At 37.0% G+C, this 23,438-nt stretch overlaps 1 protein-coding gene across 1 annotated transcript in view; it reads left to right on the top strand.

Moving 5' to 3' along the window:
* klhl10 (kelch-like protein 10) overlaps window positions 1-23,438 on the top strand; it is a 52,553-nt gene that overhangs the window by 4,480 nt on the left and 24,635 nt on the right. The window contains exons 2-5 of the mRNA XM_081758854.1: window positions 4,228-4,479; window positions 7,371-7,650; window positions 12,105-12,341; window positions 19,902-20,071. Of these exons, the coding sequence (XP_081614980.1) occupies window positions 4,228-4,479; window positions 7,371-7,650; window positions 12,105-12,341; window positions 19,902-20,071 (939 nt within the window). The remainder of the gene's footprint in view (window positions 1-4,227; window positions 4,480-7,370; window positions 7,651-12,104; window positions 12,342-19,901; window positions 20,072-23,438) is intronic.

The raw sequence follows: 23,438 nt of genomic DNA, 5'->3' as shown, positions 1-23,438 counted from the left end.
AGTACAAAATATTCAATATTTTATTCTACCAAAGGCATAATAACATATAAATAACTATATTTATTTGGAATATAATATTCAGGCTGTAAAACGATTATAGCAGAGTTCTTGATATACCTCAGGGGGGGGGGGGCTGTGAAGGTAAACTGAAAGGTAACAAATAGAATCGAAGATAATAAACAGGCTAGATTAGGTAGTACCATTTAAATCACTTTCTTTTATGTCCCTGTCAAATTTTACATGCCAGAGACGTTAGTGCATATAATTATAACTAACTAACAAACTCCAGGGTTAATGACCACAGAAAAAATGCCTCCCAAGTTAATTCAATCCGAATTAGTGCCTGCTTCCCTAAGAACCTGTTCTATATTACTATCCCACTTCCTTCTCGGTCTATCTGTTAATATTTACACATTATATTTTAATGTTTTCCATTGTATATACAAGTTTTGCTTTTTATAGACTTGAATTTGATTTAAACTACTCGCTAGGCAAAATAATATTGTTATTGTAAAATTATTAATGTATTCGGCAACTACTGTATATCCACTTGGTTTCGTCATTATATTGTGAAGATAAGCGTTAAATAACTTTCTGCCTTATTCGTTTGCCAGTCCTTTTTCATTCAAAATATTTCCCCCATAACTTTATTTTCGAAAACTCAGCCGGAGTTCATAGTTGCGAGTTGGCGCCTAATTTTCAGGTTCAGATAGTACGTACTTGTGTCAACTAACCACATACAAAAGGTTTGACCACTTTGAAACTCAAAGATGTCTTCCGTTTTGCATCATGGCCGTCTGTCGACTTCAACACGCGTTCCTGTCTAAGCCGTCTGATATACTACAACCACCTAACACATAATGATGCCAACCTGAAATGCTATAAGATCCCATTTCCAGAGGTAAAAAAAATCACATTTTGCATCCGAATTTCCCACGATGTACTATTATTATTGTTAATAATAGTACAATGTGGGAACAATTAATAATAATAATAATAATAAAATATAGAAATAGAACTTCATATATAACGCGTGTTACTTTTTTCAATTTCTTGGTAATTATCAATAAATTTCGATCTTCTAGTTTATAAAATACTTTACGAATAACTATTTTCCTTAATCGAAAACAAATACACAGTATTTTATGTCTTTAGAAATGCAGTTATCTTAGACGAATTATACTACAAAAGCTTCGTTCTCCATACATTCCTTGTGGAACGTTTGAAAATTTGATATTTTACTTTCTTCATTTCATTCGTTCATTGTTTTGTCTTCTTTCTTCAAATAGCAGAGCACACATTTCGTTTCTTGCTACTTAATTTTTAAGAACCACATATAATTAAGTCACTCTTCACTAACATGGACTTTGCTGATAACAAAGAGAAAACTTCAGACTAAAAATTGACAACATTTACATACTTATTGTCAACTTTTTGCTCGGAGAGAATTTTGTTGGCATGGATTATATGTCTAGTGAAAAATCCTATATACGCTGCCAATTTCGATTAAAATTCTCTTTATCCCATTCTGTATAATTAAGAGCAAAAAATCCCATGAAATGGGATTTTTTCCTACGAGTTGGAGAGTTCATTCGTGGCAAAGCGGTTAGCGTTCGCTCCTTTGGCGTGGGAGACCCGGGTTCGATTCCTGGTGGGAGCTCATGTGGTTCGGATTCCACGTTAATCAGTAGGTCCACGTCTCATATAGCCTCGCTGCTGAACGGGACGTTAAACTCAAAAACGACTCAATCAACAACTCCTACGAGTTGGCATCACTGCTAACACATCACTAGTTTAGTTTAAAAGTCGCTGTCCGATATTTCTATTACATGGGCATTATGTGGTGGTAAATACAAATTGTAAATCCCATGCTTCTCTCAAAATTCGATTGACTCAGAAAACGAATAATGAAGTGCCACTCGCAGACGTGACAAACAAAGATAACAAAATGATGTACGAAGTATACAAATATTGTGTATTACACATATGCAAACGCTTTAGTAAATATAGTATGTACTTACAGCTTTGGCACCTTGTCTACTGTGTTTAGGTCAAGAAAAAAGCGATGCAAATCACCTTGCGAAGAAAATATTCACATTCTTGGAAACTGTTGAATAAATTGAGAATAAAAAAAAAAAAAAAACACCATAATTTACAAGAACATCAAACTCAAAACTGAAAAGAAGTGCGTAGTGAGCTTTTTTTCTTACTTTGACTCAATAGCTCCAGGCTCTTCTATCTCAGTAAAGTACTATTTTTTTTTAAAAAAAAATAAAGAATAGGCAATATTCAGTATCTAAGCTATAATATATTCAATATAGATTCATATAGACAAAATACTCGTAAAATTTACTTAAATAGAAGTATAGATCCTCCAAATAAACTTCAACCTGTTCATTTTTATAATGCAATTGTCTCTAACATTAAGAAATAGGCACTTTACCTACACCCGGTCTCTAATGATTAAAAACAAAACTTTGAGGGTCGTTGCATTTATTTGGCACAGTCCTCGTATCAGCGCAGGAAGAAAGTGTAAAGGTAACCAAGAAATTTCTATCGCTTTTTCACCCACCATCTTCGAAACATCGATTTGTCACCTAAGACGTATCTGGAAGATCAAATTCAGTCCCCATCATCATCGATGACCTTCTCCCAACGTTCTGGAAGGACATGGATCTCATTGCGGTAGAACTTGGTGGGCCGTGAAGCGAAGAAAGTATCAAGTGCATTTTGCACCTCTACTAGGGATTTGAACTGGTGTCCTCTAAGATGATTGTCCAAGGAATGGAACAGGTGATAATCGGAGGGTCGAATGTTCGGAGAATATGACGGATGCAATAGTTTCCCATCCAAGCTGTTCCAGGTCATCCTAGCCACGTGGGACTTAGCGTTGTCCTGTAACAGGAGGACCCCTTTGCGATTCAGAAGTGCAGGCTCCAGAGTTTTGAGATTTTCTTGAACACGGCTCAACTGCTGACAGTACACAGTTGCATTGATGTTCTGACTAGCTGGTAGCAGTTTCTGATGCACGATACCGCGAGCAGTCCACCAAACACACAGGAGCACCTTCTAATAGTGCAGTGCTGGTTTCGGCTATTTTGGAACCCTTTCACGGGATGCTAACCAATGATGACTGCGCCGTGAAGCTTCGTACAAGAGCCACTTCTCATCGCATGTCAACACCCTGTCCAGAAATAGCTCCTTCCTCAGACGAGATAGTAAAGAAACACAGGTGTCTGCTCGCGTTGCCTCCTGGCCCAGAGTCAAGTCATGTGGGACCCATCGGCGCAACTTGTATTGTTCCCAAGTTGATGGAGGTGCTGCCGAATTGTTTCTCCGCTCACAATGAATTGTAGTCCCTGTTCCTCATATGTCCGGCCACTGTTCGCTTCAATTGCTGCCTGAAGATCTTCATTTTGTACATGTGTTGGTCTTCTGGCACGTGATGCGTCTTCGAGTGTTTCATCACCTTCTTTAAACTTGTTAAACCACCGCTGCACTGTCCGCATTGTCACGACACCCTCACCAAAGGCCTGGGATATCTTCGCTCCACTGCAGCTGCGTTTGACGCCAATTTGAACTCGTACAGCATACACGCCCTTATGACACTCTATGGAGGTCCCATGTTCACTCTGTCCTTACGCAAGTTTATGGGGTAACTGAACTGCCACAACCAGGTAGTATGTTGGATATACCCAAACCAACAACTGACCTTCGTCTTATCTCGTTTCGCATTCAACTCACGGTGTGAGGGCCAATTGAACAGAGATCTCCACAAAAAAGCGACAGAACTTTCTTGGTCATGTTTATAGAAAACAATCAATTATAGTAGTTCAGATATAAAATATGAACAGAGATAGAGAGAAGATCTTGAAAAGAACGGGAATCAAACATACCGAGAAGTGGGTAGGGACAAGTAAAAGTGGAGAGAAAATGTGAAAATGTTCTTTCAGAAAATATGTAGGAAGAAGCAAAAAGACACTAGTGAAAGATTGAGTAGTCTGGAAATCTCTTCAGAAAATCTTGATATCTTAAAAGAATATGAGAACAACTAAGTATATAAGTATTTTCTGCTAGTTATAAGCCTCTTCAACCTCAGAAATAATGACAATTTAATTATCTCAAACAGATGATAATATAACACAGTGTTTTAGATATTCACTCAAATTACCTATCTACGTATATGTAGAATTCTAAGTAAATGTCTATGTTTTTATTTGTCTTCAGAGCCCTTTTCACGACGACTTTACATCCCAGAGAAAAGACAGACGTGCTCCTTCCTGGTGTAACTTCGGATATCATGCAGTTGCTCCTTCAGTATGCATATTTGCGTCGGTTCGAGATCTCCAACCAGAATGTCTGCCAACTACTTGTGACCGCAGATTACCTCTGCATGCTCGGAGTCCTAGAGCAATGCTGCGACTATCTTCGCAACAGCTTATGTCCAGAGAACTGCATTGGTATTATGAGGTTTGCAAGGTAAATATTATCTCTTTTTCATTATAAAGTTTATTTACGATGTCTGAAAAGAAAGCATTGCTAAACTCACACTCGGGCATTGCTGTTCTCACACTCGTCCTCACTGCTCTTCACATATGGTGCCTAGGAGATAAAACTTCCACAGTTCATCGTCAGCCACCATACACGACAACAGCCATTTCTTGTTGCACCGGTGGCTGATGTGTCTGTATTTGTTCTCTGTCTGGAGTGAAATCATCATCTAGAGATGATTTTTGCTCTCGTTCAGTGGCCTGGTGCCACTTTTGGCGCACTACTCGGTGGTAGTACTCACCGGACATGTTCATTTGTGGTTCACCGGTCGTTTCCCGCCAGCTTGCTGTCTGCCCGCTGATCTACTGATTCTCCCTACCATCTTCAGCTGCGTGCAAATCAGTGGAAACAGCCGGTGCAAATTTCCAAGCATTCAATCAAAATGCTACTGAGGTATATGACTGTGTCTCCCTTTTTTTAGCATCACCATCCATCGTTACACACCATTTCAGTAAACATTACACATGGAAGGCACGAGCTCCTTTTAGAGTCAGAACTTCTTAGCTAAACTGTTGTGCGTCATATTATCGCTTGCTTATAACTTGTTCTCAGCACGTACAGTGGAAAGCAGAGGTAGTTACCTTACTCTGTATCGCTGGTGTTGTGTGTGCATTCAGACTTAACTGTGACGCGCTAGTGTGAAATTGGATCTACCTAAAGTTACGTCGAAGTTAGAGCAGCATATGAATTACACGTACTTACATACTGATCTGACACTAGTTTATTTAATGTAAACTAGTTTATTGAAGCTATTTTACAATTGCATTTGATTAGAAAATTAGAACTAAATCAAAAGTAACATTAAAGTTGTTGTGGAGTGAAATTCACCAAATTGTGTTTCATTAAAAATCATTCTCTTTACAGTAGAAAGAAACTTAAGACATTAGAAATACTGGAGTAATTACGATTGATTAGTGATATACAATAAGGATAGTTATTATTTAATGGAGTTAATTCAATTATTTCACTGTTACATCTTCATAAGTTCTCATTTTTTTAAAAAAAATAAATGAGTTGTAATATATTATTTTCAGTCCCAAGTCATAAGATGAACAAGCACAGGAATCTAGTAATAAGTGGGAGTAAAAGATAAGAGTTAGTTACGTACAGTCGTGTTAAACATATCCTTGCCATTCATAGTTTTTTAGTCTTATCGGTAAATGGGAGTAAATAAAACTAATATGGTCATTTTTGGCCGTTTAAGATTTTCATTTAACGGTGTTAAATATCCCGTGATTCATATGGAGAACATTTTTCTGTTCTGTTTGAAATCAAGTGGAATGTTAATACTTTTCTTTTACTGTTTCTGATTCTTTTCAAATCTATTTACATGACTCTTACTTCGTAAAAAATAAATTTTGTTATCTTGTATATATATTTTTAATATTTATTGATCAAATTTAATTGAAACAAGTGAGTATGGTTTCATAATGTGAAACTGAGACTTCCAAACTATACGAATTCAATGCTAAAACTTGAAGTAATGCTTGAAGTAAGTATTGGCTACAGTAGAGTAAAAAGATCAAAGGTATAACATGTTCCTCGGACGCTGAATCCATATTAAACAGCTATTACTTACTATCTCTTAATGTTTTTGTTCTATGACAATCAGGCTTGAAACCAAAAATCGTTTATTTCAACCACTTGTGGTTTCAATAGAGAACTAATAGTGGAGATACAATCTATTCTTGGGTCACTTCTTGCAAAAAGTCACTTCTTGATATCTTTTACCGTTTTTTTTCTCTCTACGGAAATCAATATTGAAACTGGAAATAATAGGAAATTTGAACCACTTTCAGTTTTGATACCGTGTTGTGAATAGTTGTGGTATGTTGTATTGAGACCCTGAATCGTTTGAAAAAAAAAAGTTTCTTGCTACCTGTTACCGTTTTTGTTGTATGGCGATAAACGTTGAAAGCAGAAATTGCCAATTTTAACCACTTCCGGTTTGAATAAAGGGTTAACGAAGTAGATGAAACCTATTTTTGGAATGCTGAATCGATTGCGAAAAAAATATCTTGATAGCATTTACAGTTCTCGCACCACGGAAATCACTACGTAAATTTGAATCTCTTCCGATTTTGCTCAAGTGTTGTAAATAGTCGTTATATGTTGTCTTGAGATGCTGAATGGTTTGCAGAAAACCACTCCTCCCTATCTATTATCGTTTTCATTCTATGGCGATAAACGTTGAAACCGGAAATGGTTAATTTTAACCACTTCCGGTTTGAATAGAGAATTAACGGAGGAGATGGAACCTATTCTTAGGATGCTGAATTGATTGCAGGAATGTGTATATCGATATATCTTATCGTTTTTGCTCTGATGCCTGTTAACAGACTGACAGACGGACGAACAAAAAGACGTTCTAATTCATTTTGAAAAAGTAAAGGATATTTATCTAGTCTTCAAGAAGGAATTAGTAAAAGTATATAATTAAAATTCCTGTGCATTTGAGAAAAAAAAAACAGAGAAATAACTCCATATAAATTATTCGGTGAAAAATAACGTAGATATTCAGCCCTTTAAGTTGAAAATTAAATGATTTTTTGTATGATTGTAGGAAAACAACCCTTTAAAAATATTTATTAAGGCAACCATATTTAAGATCGTACTCGTTGTTAGCTAATATATATTCATTCTTCATTTGTAATCTTGATTAAATTAATTTAAACTTCTTCGCAATGAGCTTTTATAGTAAATTCTTTGTTTGAAGTTTGACAAGTTGACATTGTTATCTCAGCGACCAGAAATTAATATTCTTTTATTTCTCTGAGTAAGCTTTAATTAATAATATAGTTCTTGTTTTAATTTTACAGGGATCACTTTTGTATAGATCTTGAGAAGGACGCGTATAAATATATTATGCGAAATTTTGTCTTGGTCTCTCGTCAAAGCGAAGAGCTCTTGGAGCTTCCAGTGTCAGAGCTCATCAAGATGGTAGGAGCTGATGAGCTAAATGTGAAGACTGAGGAGGTGGTGTGGGAGGCAGTTCTCAAATGGATCAACCACGACCCAGAGCACAGGCAACAACATATTGTCAGCCTTATGAAGAATATTCGACTTGGGCTTCTAGACACACAGTTCTTTCTAGAACACGTAAGAATTAGTAATACATAATTTTCTTTCTTCCCAAATGCATAGCGATAGTTAAAATTACTTTACAGATTGCTAGCAGGGAATACTTACTAACATAATTATAATATCGTACACAGAAAAATAACGACACTTTCAATTTTCTTTCAAAATATATATCCACATAATTGTATATAAAAATGTATGTTCCAGCATAACTTAAGGACACACGGAGAATTTCAACTAAACATTATACTCAACATTACTTACAACCTCGGAGATCTAATTTTTCGGTAATTATTTCTCAATGGTATGTCCTAACTGGACATCCAACCCCTTACGATACTCAGCTCACGTTCTCGAATCACCATGTAAAATTTGATGCAGAACCATTCAGACATTCTCAGAGATCCAGGTTTTCGGTGATTATTCCTCAATGGTATGTCCGATCGGGACATGCAACCCTTTCGATACTCAGTTCACGTTCTCGAATCACCATGTCAAATTTGGTTAAGCACGATTTAGGCATCTCGGAGGAATATCCGGACAAACAAAAACTAAGTCGAATTAGAGGAGCTTCGCTCCAATAAATTTTATTTTAATAAAATACAGTGTATTCATGTTTATGAGCACTATTTTGAGCTTAATGTATAAATATTTGGATAGGCTTAGCCTTATTGTCTTAATGGACTCTACGCCCCTGCAAATAATGTTATTAATGAGATACACAAGCTGTATCTCAGTCATGTGAATTTGTGGTAAAAAGCATCGTGACCTCGAGTTTGTTCTGGGAACTCGGTGGCTCAGTTATTTAGTGATCTCCTTTTGTGCGAAAGGGTCTTTAATTCGATTCCAGGATATGTGAATTTGTGGTAAACAACACTGTGTATGTGGGTTTTCTCGAGTTCCCCTGTTTCCTCCTTTGCTGTGTTAACACTCAATATCGGTCAGCGTTTAGTTTGTTCTCCTCACTGGCTAGCGCGTGCATCTTTGGTGTACGGTCTCGGGTTCGATTCACAGCAGAAAATCGTTAAAAAATTTGAGCTCATTTCAGTGATTCGGATTCCACCTTAAACTCTAAGCTTAAGTCTCACAAAACCTCGGTGCTGAAAAGGGGCATTAAACAAACAAACAAACTGTTTCCTTCCACATATTATCAAAGGTAATAAAATGAGTTATTATGAATATGATAATAGTCTAAACTTTTCGACGGTTTGCTGATGTGTTTGACTTCTCAATATACCTAAAACGAAAGTTTAATAATTATTTCTGGCGATTATTCGACATTTCTTTGCATAATGTTCAGAATAATTGCCTTCTGAGTAACATAATTTGTATTCACTTGGAATATAATACCAGAGTTTCTTCGTTGCCTCGTTGATCCAGCGTGTGGTCGCTGGTTTAAATCTCGGCTAAAATAGCTAAACGCCGCGAATAATGGTACTAATAAAAGTAATGAGCTCCTTCGTGGCTAAGCGGTTAGCGTACGCGCCTTTGGCGTGGGAGACTCGGTTTCTATTCCCGACGGGAGCTCATGTGGTTCGGATTCCATGTTAATCAGTAGGTCCCCTGTCATATAGTCGCGCTGCTGGAAGGGATGTTAAACTCAAAATCAAATCAACTCAATAATAAAAGTAAGATAAATAGTGATTTGAATTACATTGTAAAAGTGGGTTTCGTTCTCTATAACCTAGTTGGAACGTCCATTTTGCATTAAAAAAAGTTGAACAAAATCACACTGTCACTCTATCACCACAATTTGTTTACGATATTAAATTTATTCACATGAAATTTCAAGTTTTTTTTTAATATATATGACACGAGAGCTTGTTAACTCATTGAAATGTTATGATCAGCTGTGTTAGCACGTTTAAATCATGACGATCAGAACTCGCGAAGGTGTAACCAGTCAATAAAGGTAAAGGAAGTAGTACATTTTCTTACCCAGAGATGTCTCTTGGATCCACCTTTTCTTCTAATAGAGACACGTGGGTCAAGAATTTGCCACCCAAATACATTATCATGTTTCTTTTAAGATGAAGGTTAGGAATTATATTTCTGGGCATTCGGCATTACATCTATGGCTCTTTAAGGCCGTTACGTTTGACGGATAATGTCCCTCGGCGATCACACTATCCAGGGGAAGCGGGATAGGGAAAAGAAACGAAGCGGGAAGGAAGGATGTGGCATGTGACCTTTTTATTTTAGCTATCAACCTGGCATTTGTCTCATGTGAATGAGGAAAACTCAGGAATAACTTTATTCAGGATGCTTGGCCTGAAAAGGCTTTTACACCTTTTGGACCGAGTGTCCTCACCAGCACCAAAGCCAAGAGCGTTAAGAACTATGCTACACGAGGACATTATGTATTGTCATGTGTCAGAGAAATAACTATTTCTTTGTGCGTGATATCCAGTATCCAACATGGTGTAAAAAAAAAAAAGTATAGTGCAAGCGATGTACTAGCTCTAACAGCACTCATAAAAAGTGTTCTACATTGTGTTTCCTTAGGAAATGATAATATTAATGTTACACCATCTAATTACAATTAGGGTGAAGTTAGTTACCACTGTGTAATTAGTTTGTTCAGTAAAGGAAAAGGAAACGCTAGAGTGCATGGCAGTGCAAAAAAAAAAAAAAAGCGGTTTGTTCTTCATTTATCTGCATGTGTTGAGATCGCCAGAGAAAGAAAATAAACATATTAGATATGCATAAAGGATATTTTTATATTCTCAGAATTATGCATACAAATTTTTAGGCATAGCATTTGTTAGCACGCAATGGAGACTCCTCTAGGACATTTAAATCTGATTTCTATGCTTACAGCTGGAAGTTTCAAATGTTCCGCCCTAGGTTGTAGATAAGAAAAAAAATTGCGAAATACACGTTCTAAAGGGGATGAGGGAAGGATTGAATAAGTTTTTGTAGATCTCCGAGACTATTTAAGTCCTTCTAAAATGGGTTAAAATAGTATAGGGTGCCCAATATACAATGTAACCCGGAGTTTGGGATAGTAGAACTTTTGAACCTGAAGCGATACACAAATAATGGTAATACCAAAATGGAACCTTGTTCATGCATATATTTTTAAACTAGAAAGCAAATATTGAAGTACGCTAGGAACCAAAATGTATTGCCAGTAACCGAAGTTGTAAATATATATATATATATATATATATATATATATATATATATATATATATATATATATATATATATATATATATATTTTGCAAAATACGTAAATTGACTCATAACTCATACGTATGGAAGTTCTGTCGTTAATTTTCAATTTGTTTAGTTGGAGTAGCTTGGAAACTGTGGAGCAGAAAAAGGAATTTTTCTTTTATACCGATAACTAATCGGATGAGGCCTCTGTAAGAGCGAAATAGGGAAATCGTAGTTTTCATAAATTAACACTCTGAATTGGCAACAATGCGGATGTTCCAGTGGATCAAAAGGTGTGTTAAGGATCTGTTTACATTATGCAATTCCTGAAAAAAACGAAAAAGAAAATTTGAAATTATCATGATAAAACGTTTACTTACATGCATGCGGCAACACTGCTATTCATTTCTATGGGGCTACTTAAAGCAAGATGTATACAAGAGCAATCCTTGAACTATATAAGACTTGGAAATGAACATTCGCAGTGCCATTGAGAACATTAACACTTGTACTCTTCGTAAAGTTACTGCCAACATGCTAAAACGTGTGACCCAGTGTTTGAATCAAAACAAGAGGCACTTCCTGGATTTGCTGTGTAGCTGGTGACTCATTTCGTGATAATAGCAGATTTGCCGGGTGCATGTAAGTAAAAGTTTTATCATGATAATTTCAAAGTGTCTTTTTCGTTGTTTTCAGGAATTGCATAAAGTAGACAGATCCTTAATACACCTTTTGATGCACTGAAACATCAGTAGTGTTGCCAATTCAGAGTGTTAATTTATGAAAACTACGATTTCTTTAGTTCATCCTTACAGAGGCCTCAAACGATTAATTTTCGTTGAAAATGAAAAATTCTTTTTTCTGCCCCACAGTTTCGAAGTTACTCCAACTAAACAAACTGAAAATTAACGATAGAACATTCATACGTATGAGTTATGGGTCAATTTACGTGCTTTGCAAAAGGCAGCAGTGTGTTGTTCCTAGTGTACTTCAATCATTGGTTTCTAGTTTAAAAATACATGCATGAACAAGGTTTCATTTTGGTATTACTATGATTTGTGTATCTCTTCAGGTTCAAAAGTTCTATTATTTCAAACTCCGGGTTGCATTGTATGTTAGACACCCTGTACTTTCCAACTAGTGTGTATCGAAATTTTAGAATTTAAAAGTCATAAAGCGTTTAATAATTAGTTAGTCAATTTTGAGTAACCAGTGTTGAGATGTTCACAAAATTTGTAGCGAAAATTACTAACTTTGAAAATTCCCATTGCGTATTTCTATAAGTGTGTTTATTATTTCCTTTTCTGCAGGTGAAGGACCACGAATATGTATCTGGCAATGAGGCGTGTCGTCCCATTATCATCGACACACTTAAATTTCTCTACGACCTGGAGATGATAACCCAAAAGGATGGAGAGGTTCCCACTCCAGAGATTGCGCGACCTCGAGTGCCTCATGAGATTCTCTTTGCCATTGGTGGATGGAGTGGAGGCAGTCCCACCAATTTTATAGAAACCTATGATACAAGAGCTGACAGATGGGTTAAAGTGAGTTATTATAAGTAGATTGGTAGATGCTTAGTAATATCAGTACACTTTTATTTCCAGGCAAACTACAGCTATTTTTTTGTACAACTTTCTAAAGGCGACCAGTAAAATATCTATATGGTAAATAATAGGTTCTTAAAATAATTATCGATTAACGGTGTTGAATACCTGCCCGACCTTTGATTTTTAGCAAGTTGATTTTATTAGGGAATCACCTTTCCGCTTTTTTTAAAAATGGAACTAAAATATTAATGGTTTGATCATTACTGATTTCTTTTTCAGTTCTTTTTAAATGTCCTTTCGTGAAAATTAAACATCGTTTCCAAATTTAATTTAATTTAATTTGATAGATTCATATGTAATGCAACTTTATTTTGAAAAAAGCAAGGGACATTTAACTAAACTTAAAGAAGAAAACGTTAAAATTCCTCCATTAAAATTCATTTCAAAGATTACAGAAAGATAATCCCCCTCCTATAAATTAATGGAATAAAGAAAAAACTAAAATTGCTTAGGTAGTCAACATTGTTAACTAAAGATTTCTAGGTTGGGTTGATTAATGTGACACATGTCTTACATCATGTACGAGTATACTTTTATTTTCTAATGTTTTCTTTAAAATTTGTCATTCATACATATTGAAATTAGGGATGGGCAAAACCGGTTTTTATAAAAACCGAAAACCGGTTTCTATAAAAACCGAAAAACCGACATTTCGGTTTTTATCCAAAACCGGTTCGGTTTTTTTTATACCGAAACCGGTTTCGGTTTTCTCCAAAACCGGTTCGGTTTTCACCGAAACTGGTTTCGGTGAAAACTTTTCGAAAACACATAAAACTATTTCTGCGGAAATGGATTCGGTTTCCAGAGAACAACAAAACACAATTCTGGTCAGAAATGGAACAAATTTTGAAAGAAAAAACGGAATCGGTTTTGAAGAAAACCGAAACCGGATCAGGTGAAAAACCGAACCGGTTTTGGAGAAAACCGATAACCGGTTTCGGAGAAAACCGAACCGGTTTTGAAGAAAAACGAAAAACCGGTTTTTGTGTCCACCACTAATTGAAACAGGAACTTCGTTATGGGAACTCGTCATACTAAGGAGGCAGACTAATTCCAATTTTTCTTTTTCTTTTTGAATAATGCATAATATTTATTCTGGAAATACGCAATGAAAAAGAAAAAATTGCGTACTATGAGCAAAAATATGTTTTTTTTCTTTCTTCTGCATTTAAGGATAGAAATCCATTAGGAATTATTTAATGGTATTAGGGACTTTGCTTCAAAGAAAATTGGACCTGAATTTTGCCCCCATCACTCGATCAGTGATAATTATTCATTTCTCTAGACATAGGTGGAGTTACAGGGTGTGTGCTTGTGAATACGCTAATAAAATGGTTTGATTATTTTTCTTTTACTTGTTATGGATGTATTCTAAAATTTTGTTATCTGTAATTCTTCAATTCACTGAAATAACATTTTATCTCATTTTTAATAGACCTACACTTAACACCTAATAAAACGATAACACGAGGATGTTCCAGTGACAGAATGCGTGGGCTTAATTTATCCTTGAAAATATTCATATGAAAAGTTTTCCTTTAATTACCATTCTGTACATACATATGAAAAGTTCTGATTGCGGTTGTTCTAGGTCAGCCATTTCTAACTAGGCCATGTATGACGTAGGATCGCGTTTTTACAATCAGAGAAAGTGAAGTGAGAAACACGTAGTGTAAAAGATGAGACGTGAATAAGCAGGAAAATGAAATAACAGTGTTGCAAGTGTGCAAGCAGTCATGAATTCACGAGCACTATGGTTGGAAAACAATCGACTACGCTATTGACGATATTGAATACCTGTCACCACTGATCTTTCTCCACAATAGATCTTCTGCATGCGCCTTATACTGTCAGTGTAATTTACTGAGAAAGAAACTGGGAAACTATTACGTCGGAGGCAACCCAACTGGAAATGACTGCTCTAGATATTTAGTAATGAGACCTAGGGGACACATGGCTCAGTAGTAGCGCATCCATCTCTGATTCGAAGCGTCCCTGCTTCGATTCCCGGCTACACCAGTTTGTGGTAGACAAAATCGTACCCATGATTTTTCCGGGGTTCTCCCACTTCCTTCTACATTATCATTCCATCAATTATTTCATAATTATACACTTTTATTAATTATCCGCCTCTTTTAGCCTAAATGTCGTAATCATGGAACATAAAACTAGAAAGTACAAGGGTGAATCAAAAAGTAAGGTGAATTGTTGATTTACAGAAAAGCGTACAGAGATACGTCGATGAAGCTTTACTATGTTTGAAGTATGCTATCACACTATTATTCGAAGAAGTAACCGTAGTTGTCTAAACATTTATTCCAACGTGGCACCAAATCATCCATGCTCTGTTCAAAGAAATGTGGTTCCAGATTTCCTAACCAGGTATGTGTAGCCTGTTGTGCCTCTGTCAATGTCTGGAAACGCTGCCCACGGAGATGTTGCTTCAGTGAGCCGAACAAATGGTAATCCGACGCGGCTAAATCAGGGCTATACGGAGGGTGATCGAGAATTTCCCACTTGAACCCGCGGAGTTGTGTACGGGTCCGTTCGGCTGTATGTGGACGTGCGTTATCATGCAGTAACAACACGCCCTCTCGGAGTGCCCCCCGCCGTTTCTGCCGTATGGCTGCTTTCAGCCTGTCCAGGGTTAGGCAGTAGGTGTCTGCATTAATGGTCGTACCCTTTTCCAGAAATTCAACATGAATAACACCGAGACGGTCCCAAAAGACAGTAGCCATTGTTTTCTGGGCAGATGCTATTGTCTTGCATTTCTTGGCCTGTGGTGACGATGGATGTTTCCATGTCATGCTCTGACGTTTGGATTCAGGTGTCCATAGAGGTATCGGAGTTTCATCGACCGTTATGATGCGATGAAAGAATGAATTTCCTTCGTCGGCATAACGTGTGAGGTGGCTCAGGGAAATGCCCATTCGCTGGTTTTTGTGTTCGTTACTCAGAAGCTTGGGTACCCAGCGCGCACACTTTTGTGAAGCCCAGTTGGTCATGGACGATACCGCTTACGGAACCATAAGAGATATTCAATTCATTGGCAATGTCCTGCAACCGCACTCTTCTGTCTTCACGAATCATGGCATCGACGACAGCCACATTCGTGTCGGTGATGGACGTTGATGGTCTGCCACTTCTGCCATCGTCTGTGACAGTACTCCTACCACTTGCAAATGCGTTACACCACACGTACACTTACTTGTTTCAGCGACATAACACTATCTCCGTAGACCTGCACCAATTCTCGATGAATATCACATGGTTTTGTTCCCTTGGCCCAGAAAAAACGAATGACACCGCGCACTTCCTCCTTGGTGTAATGTTCCAGTCGTTGCGCCATCTTTGAGTTGCTCTCAGCACCAGACGGGTGGACATAGAATGTTGTACAAGCCGTCACACTTCTATTACCAGATTACCTGTAACATTGAAAAGAATTAATTAGCTACACACAATACTATGGGTTTGACAGGCAATTTCACCTTCCTTTTTGATTTATCCTTGTAGTAAACTTTAATTCCATTTTGTATAATGAAACCTGGACAGTTTTACTTCGATGGAGAAACAGATTTTCTTACACTAAAATTTTTCCAAAAGTTTTCCAGTATCTTTCAGATAATGTGATAATGCGCATTCTGTGATAATCTTACCAGTCTTACACGACGTTTCAAACTTGAAGGAAAACTTTATTTTGGATAAGCCTAATTGTATCTAGTAACTAGTGTAGGATTTTTTCGAGCTTCAGCTCGAAATATACTTGTGAACAACTTAACCAACTTAACTCTTTGGCTTTGGAAAACAATCTATGGAGGTCCAGGAAAATGGACATTCAACAAATCATCACGCTTGAGCCACCAGAAACGTGTAAAACGTTAAGTGGGAATTTAATTTCAAAATAATTACTGATTAAACTTAAGCCAAAAAAAAAAAAAAAAAAAATCCCAACGGCAGTCCGAGATTCAGGCTTTCTTTGGAAGTTTTGAGTCTTGTTTATTCTGAACGTAAAGTCCATTTTTTGTTACCTATTTTCGTTTCCAAATAGAGAGCGTCATACCTATCATGAGGTGTAGACAGAGTAGAAGTCTTTATATAGAATCCGCACAACTTCCATAGTTTTAATTTGTTCAATTCTGACCAGAAGTATTATAGATTTTAACTTTCCCATTAAAGTGATTTGTGGTCTGTTTGTTGGCTCTCCCTTGCTGTTAGTGTTGGTTCTTCTAACGTAAGCACTGTTTGTATCTTTTTTTTTTTTCATTCAAAATACTCTTAATTTGTTCTTTTGATGCTAGGTGTACACGACACTGCCAAATTGACTGTTATAAAAGTTAATAGGTGAGAAGTGATGATTCACAATATCGCACTTCGAGCTACAACCAGCAAATTTGATATACATGTTGTCCATAACCTTTTCGGACAAATTTATATAGGTGATAGAGGGGTCCAATATACGTATTTTGAGATAGGAAACCGAAGGTCGAAAACGTATAGTGCAAGCGTCACGCCATCTTGAAGTTGCAGTAATTTGTGGGAACACGTACGACGTTACAAATGTGTTTATCAAATCGATGTAACCTGCTTTATTATGCGTAACATTATATCTGAGTATGTAAGGTTTACTACAAACAATCATCTACTGCTGCACTGCACATTTCAAAAACTCACAATAACTGCACAAAGTTACGACCACCAACCACGACGCACGTGGCGCAACACCTAAGGAAATTTTGCCTCATTCTCTCAGATATTTCCGGCGTCTCTTGCACAATTTAGCAGGCAGCTAGGAACTCTTGCAAGCAAGCCCTCCTCGGATTTTACTGGCGATTCATACACCAAGGACTTGATGTATCCTCAAAGGAAAAGGTCGAGAGGATTGAGATTCTGGGAGTATGCTAGCCACAGGATGGCACCTATTCTTTCAGTCCAAAGATTATGGAAGGTTGTATCCAAATAATCCACATCCACATCGAAGTGGGCAGGAGCGTCGTCATGTTTCACCCACATTCTCTCTGGACATCTAGAAGTACAGTTTCCAATAGTTCGGGCAGCACATTACGAAGAAAGGAATGTCCTTGGTGTATGAATCGCCAGTAGAATCCGAGGAAGACTTGCTTGCAAGAGTCCTAACTACTTGCTTAATTGTGCAAGAGACGTCGGGGATATTTGATCGAGTGAGGCAAAATTAACTTAGGCATTGTGCTACGTGAATCGAAGTGGTCACTTTGTAGAGTTACTGTAAGTTTTTGGAACGTACAGTGCAGCAATAGATGGTTGTTAATACTAAATCTTACATACTCAGATATAGTGTTATGCATAATAAAGCAGGTTACATCGACTTGATAAACACATTTGTTATTGAAACTTCGTACTTGTTCCCACAAATTGCTGCAACTTCAAGATTGCGTGGCGCTTGAACTAGCCATTTTCGACCTTCGGTTTCCCATCTCAAAATATGTGTATTGGACCCCTCTATCACCTGTATAAATTTGACCCAAAAGGTTACTGACACCCTGTACATATTATGTTATATATATATATATATATATATATATATTACAATAAACCCCGATTATAATAAACCCCGATTAAAGAAACAAAAAAGAAAATACTACTCTGTAATAAACTTAAACATACTCTTTGAACTATCTACTTTACTTGTAACGCCTTCATAATAGTCTTAACTATACCAACAGCTGCTGAGGTTGTTTATGATCTATGGTGACAAATTTTCACGCCTTGTGCAGCACCACCAAGCGGAAAGAGAAGGAATCTGCCAGTCATGTGGGTACCTTCGACCATTGACTAGGCGTGACAGGTCTGGTAAGTGTATCTCGGGACCAATACAGCCGAAAATAAGTGCTTATTGGAAGGGCTACATAACAACCCTTTCTGACGTGAGTTATAGTTATAATGTCATTATCAAACTATGGATTCACTGTGTCCAAAAATGGCATATCACGGGTGTTGAAAGGGGCAGGTAAGGCGAGGCGTGGGATGATTCCTGTGGGGCAGAAACAGGCCAACACTCGGACTGCCACTAGCCGCACACGAGCTAGAATTCGGCAAGTCGGGGCTCTGGTCACCAGAGAGAATCCACCCACTCAGAAGAGGATCGAGAACCGGCTACATACATCACTGAAAAAAAGACAGTGCACACCATCAGTCACCGTGATTTGAGGTTGGTAAAGCGACGGACAGGACGTGTTCATAAGCTCTTGCCAAAACACATCCAGGAATTTCGCACTAACTGTCGAAAACTGTATGAGCGGCACCTTAGCGGTGAAAAGTGGAAGTTTGTTGAAACATTGGAATAGGCATATGTTTATCTGGATGACTGTCGCAAGCGACGTGCAATTTTGTATTGACCGACAAGTGCGAGGGACTTTCAAAGATGATTCACCGAATGCAAGGAAACTTTAGGCACAGGTTTCATGATCATTGTTGAGTACTCGTACAAGAGCAAGCTGACCATATATCCTGTAGCCAAAAATACGAAGGTGAATTCCAAATATTATCAGGCTAACTTCCTGACACACGTTTATCGCCATGACATTTCGCATTTCTACGGGAGGGACAATAATTGTGTGTGGGTGCATCAAGACAAGGCGTCACGTCACAATCTCTTTCAAAACGTCTCTTCCTCCAACAAATGGTAGCAGAAACTGGAATTTGTGCCATTTCATTCACAGACTTTCCAGTGAAGCCCCCTGATGATCACCGATGGACTTTTGCACCTTCGACCTCTTGAAACGATCCTTGTTTCCAGGAGACCTCGCACCGTTAACGGCTATGCAAAGTCTGTCTGCGGCTTGACATGACTACAGTGCGTTCCAGTCTCCTACAGTGGAAACCTCGCTGTCGGGCAATTGCCCAGAGGCAGGGCCACCAAATAGAGCACTCTCGGTGGTGGCGACATGGTTTCTCTTAAGACAAGTGAAGTTCGAAATCGTCACCATAGATCGGAAACAACCTCTGTATCTATCAAGGACTTTTTTCAAAACTGGTGAAAACTTAAGATTTGAGTCTTTTAGATCGATTTTTTACATTTGTGTAAACAGTTGTGACTGAACTGTGAAACATGTTTAAATAATTTATTTAAGAATCAGGCCTACGTTTTAACTTAATGTTTTGTTTACATTAACATTGTATGCACTTACATTGCACATCATTTATGCTCCTAAATGTGTACATTTTTTATGCTTGGACTTCCTTTTCCTGTAACTTAAAAAAAAACTTACTGTACAATACATAACATTTATAAAAAGTACTGGCCTGTACTATGAGATCAGAAAATATGAATAAGAGTGGAGTTTGGAGTACAAATTGTATTTAACGGTATAAGTGCGGCAAGAAGTAAATAATTATAAAACTGGCATTTTGTTATCCGGCTTGCCCTTCTGTCACATTAGGATGAATAGCCGGTAGTATATTATGTATTAGAATTCTTGATTTTTATTTGAATACATCTTTCAGGATTTGTCCTTTTTCCAGGTAGAAGAGGTAGATCCAACTGGGCCTAGAGCATACCATGGGACAGCAGTTGTAGGGTTTAATATCTATGTCATAGGAGGCTTTGACGGAATGGACTACTTTAATTCCTGTAGATGTTTCAATGCTGTCACCAAAGCATGGAGAGAAGTGGCGCCAATGAATGCTCGGAGGTTAGTGCATAGGCTCTTATATGGAACACATTTGTATGATGATCTCAAGTGAAGGAGTGTGTCATGAGCAGTAGTGTGCGCAGGAATTTATTTCGAGAGGGCCCCAAACTCAATATGAGGGTATTTTATATTAAAATTCCTAAAATTCCCCCTAAAATAGGCTAAATTTACACAAAAGTCGAAATTTCGGGGGGTTCGAATCTCCAGGACCCACATCCTGCGTACGTTCCTGGTCATGAGGTATGCAAAGAAGCGCCTCACATCCATTATCTCAAGCAACAAAATCTCATGGATTCAGTTCTTGCACCACAGCCAATTAGTAGAAACGGAGGGAGGATGCGCACACTATTCGCAGAGCCACGAGGAAGATCCTGAAAAATTTGGCAACCCTAGAATTCACGTACGTCGAGGTGAAATAAAGCCTCATCTGACTAATACCAGTGGTTTAACTCCTTCTCATTAGACGTTACATGATTCATAAAGCACTGACAAAACTCAACATTCTTGAGGGCATCACCTGGCACTAACTTCTGCAAAACTCTCATTTTGATCATAAACATTTGTAACGATTTCCTCACAGCTCGTTTGTAACATTTGTAACATTTCTGTATCAGCTTCATTTTATCACTCACACAGCATCAAGTTTTAGATTTACACACACAAGTGTCGATCTTCTCAAAACTACACATGAGGATTTACATTGATTCATATAATCGTGTTCATCCCAGTGAATTCAATCAATTGGTACCACAGACTAGAATATACAGACCGTAAACTCAGCGAAAAACTGGAAACTTGACACAGTAGCGCCTCTAACACACGACGACGGAACTAACTTGTCGATCTGAAGTCACTTACGTGGAAATTTCAAAAGTGACCACAGACTAGATTATTTTTCTTCTTCTTATCTTTGTTCCATTTTGTTACACAATCGTAATATTGTATAGTAGTATTCGGATTATTTTAAGGATGAACGGTTTAATTTCACTGCTATATCTGATAACTGGAGGGAATAATCGATTGTATGTCACATTAAATATACATGATACAGGATGAAATCAGTTATTTCCTCCATTTAGCATGTAAATCTATCAGTGGTGTTCTGTGGTGTTAATACTGCTTTCAAAGTGAACTCTTTTAAAAGGAAGAAAGTTCTATTAATATAAAAGAAGCTGGAAAGGAACATCTAGTCCAGAGACAGTACAAGAAAAAATGAACATTAGCTTGTCTGATCTTTCTGCACTACCCGTCTCCTTTAGCCTAACCGGCATAACCGTGGGACGTAAAACTTAAAGATTTCATTTCATTTTTCTTTCTGCGCTACATCTAACTGCACTGAGATGCGAAGCAGACGAAAACAATCCGCCTGGTACTATGACAAACCATTACGTCACGTTCAAAGACCGATGGCAGCGCCATAAACACACGACATCACTGATCCCGCCCACCGAGAGCATTGATTGGTTCTTTCGCTATGCAGACGATCCAAACTGATTTCAATAGTGCATATAGGAAGTTGCTCGTCTGTATGTATTCTATCTAGTCTGTGATTGGTGCGTGCCTCATTTTTTAAAATTAATTTATTCGCTCTAATATTGTAACGTGAGCGGATCAAAAGTCACAAAACAGACCTTCAAGACATAGAAAATATAATTCATAGGTATTTGTGAAATTCTCTCTCAGATCAAATCTCAGATTGCTTTAACAAGGATTTCCAGTATTTTCGCAGGGGTATTTAATTTAATATGTATGGAAATTCCCCCAGGAGAAAATCGTCTGAAATAATCACTGTTAATAGATTTACATTATCATCATTCCTTCAGTAAAGATGTTTATGGTTACATAACTATTTATATTTCAGTAGTTTAACATGTTTACGTAGATACCGTAGGTAACAGTACTTTTGGGTACTTTACAGTACTTTCTATTAGCATTTTAGTTACGTATGCTATTTATATATTTCTGTAGTAAAACAACTTCAAACCGTAAATATGGTCCTATTCATTGTACCATATTTACATGCATTAATGCTTAATATTTTCTTACATTGGAAAATGTATATGAATCGGTAATTTTGGATACAATGTTAAGTCCAGAATAGTTAAATTTTCATGAGACAAAATAATAAAAAAATGTCTCTAGGAAAGAAATTGTAGAAATTAAAAGTATCCCTTAATGAGTCATAACATGTGATCTCCTACAACATTGTAATGTAACTTACATCTTGATATCTGTTTAAACCGTGACAATTGTTGATTAAATTGTCACAGTTTAAAGAACAGGAAACTGAACATAGATCACTGACTTATTATTCATTTTGTGCTCTCAAGTAAGCCCAGTTCTTGTGGAACTAAAACCCCAACGCAATTCCTCTTCGAGAAGAAAAAGAAGAAAAAAGAATTCAGAATAAGGAAAACCACGTGGGGAGGAAAAGCCACGATGTCTTGAGGACAGTGGAACGTCAAATAGTATTAGAGTATTATAGTCATCCAATTAATGGGATTACTTGCAATAAAGACGTCGATCTCTTGAGTAGGTTGTTGCGGCAAAGTAAGAATCAAAAGATCAACAGGGAGGAGAAATATCGATAAAGGGAGAGAAAGTTTTATGAAAACAGTGAAAGTTTATTTGAAATAAACGTAGATAAGACTGCGTAGATGGTATTATAACAGGTTTTACAAACAGTATAAATGTGGAAAATTCATTTGGTAAGCCAGTAGGAAAAGATAAAAAAAAAAAAGAACAATCACACAGACGCACACAGACAAAGAATGCGACCAAGTGAAAGACGGATGAGGTTGAAATAAGTAAAAGCCTTCTCAAATTGCATTCAGTAAAAAGGAAGTTACTGACTTTGACCCTGATAAGTCAGAAGATTTTTCAATAAAACATTAATTTTCTGCTTTCTATGAAAGGTTTGGATCCTTCACCAAATTCAAAGAATAAAGCATGATAATTCTATCTGATTAAAAGTTTATAAATGAAACCTATGTATTTAGTCTATTTAATTATATTTAGAAAGGCAATTTTAGCCTTTGGTTGCTCACCCTACACACGTACAAACACACTAAATAATAATAATAATAATAATAATAATAATAATAATAATAATAATAATAATAATAATAATAATAAAGTAAAAGCTAAGTCTAAGAAGCAATCAATTATAAATTCATCTTAGTATAGAATAGTATCAGAAAGAGTTTCATACTACTATATTAAAATGTGAAGCTGTGATGGTTTCCCAGATAATTCAAGATAAACATCAGTAGCGTACACAAATTTCGTCAATGGAAAGAGTTCAAACTCCCAAGTTCATATGATTTCAGGTACTTCTATTCACATCTTAATCTAGTAAATGCTTATT

Source organism: Thermobia domestica, chromosome 5 (assembly GCF_964235325.1).
Source record: "Thermobia domestica chromosome 5, izTheDome1.hap1.1, whole genome shotgun sequence".
Taxonomy (NCBI): Eukaryota; Metazoa; Arthropoda; class Insecta; order Zygentoma; family Lepismatidae; genus Thermobia; species Thermobia domestica.
The sequence above is the reverse complement of the archived record's forward strand: the minus strand, read 5'-3'. Positions and strand labels throughout refer to the sequence as shown.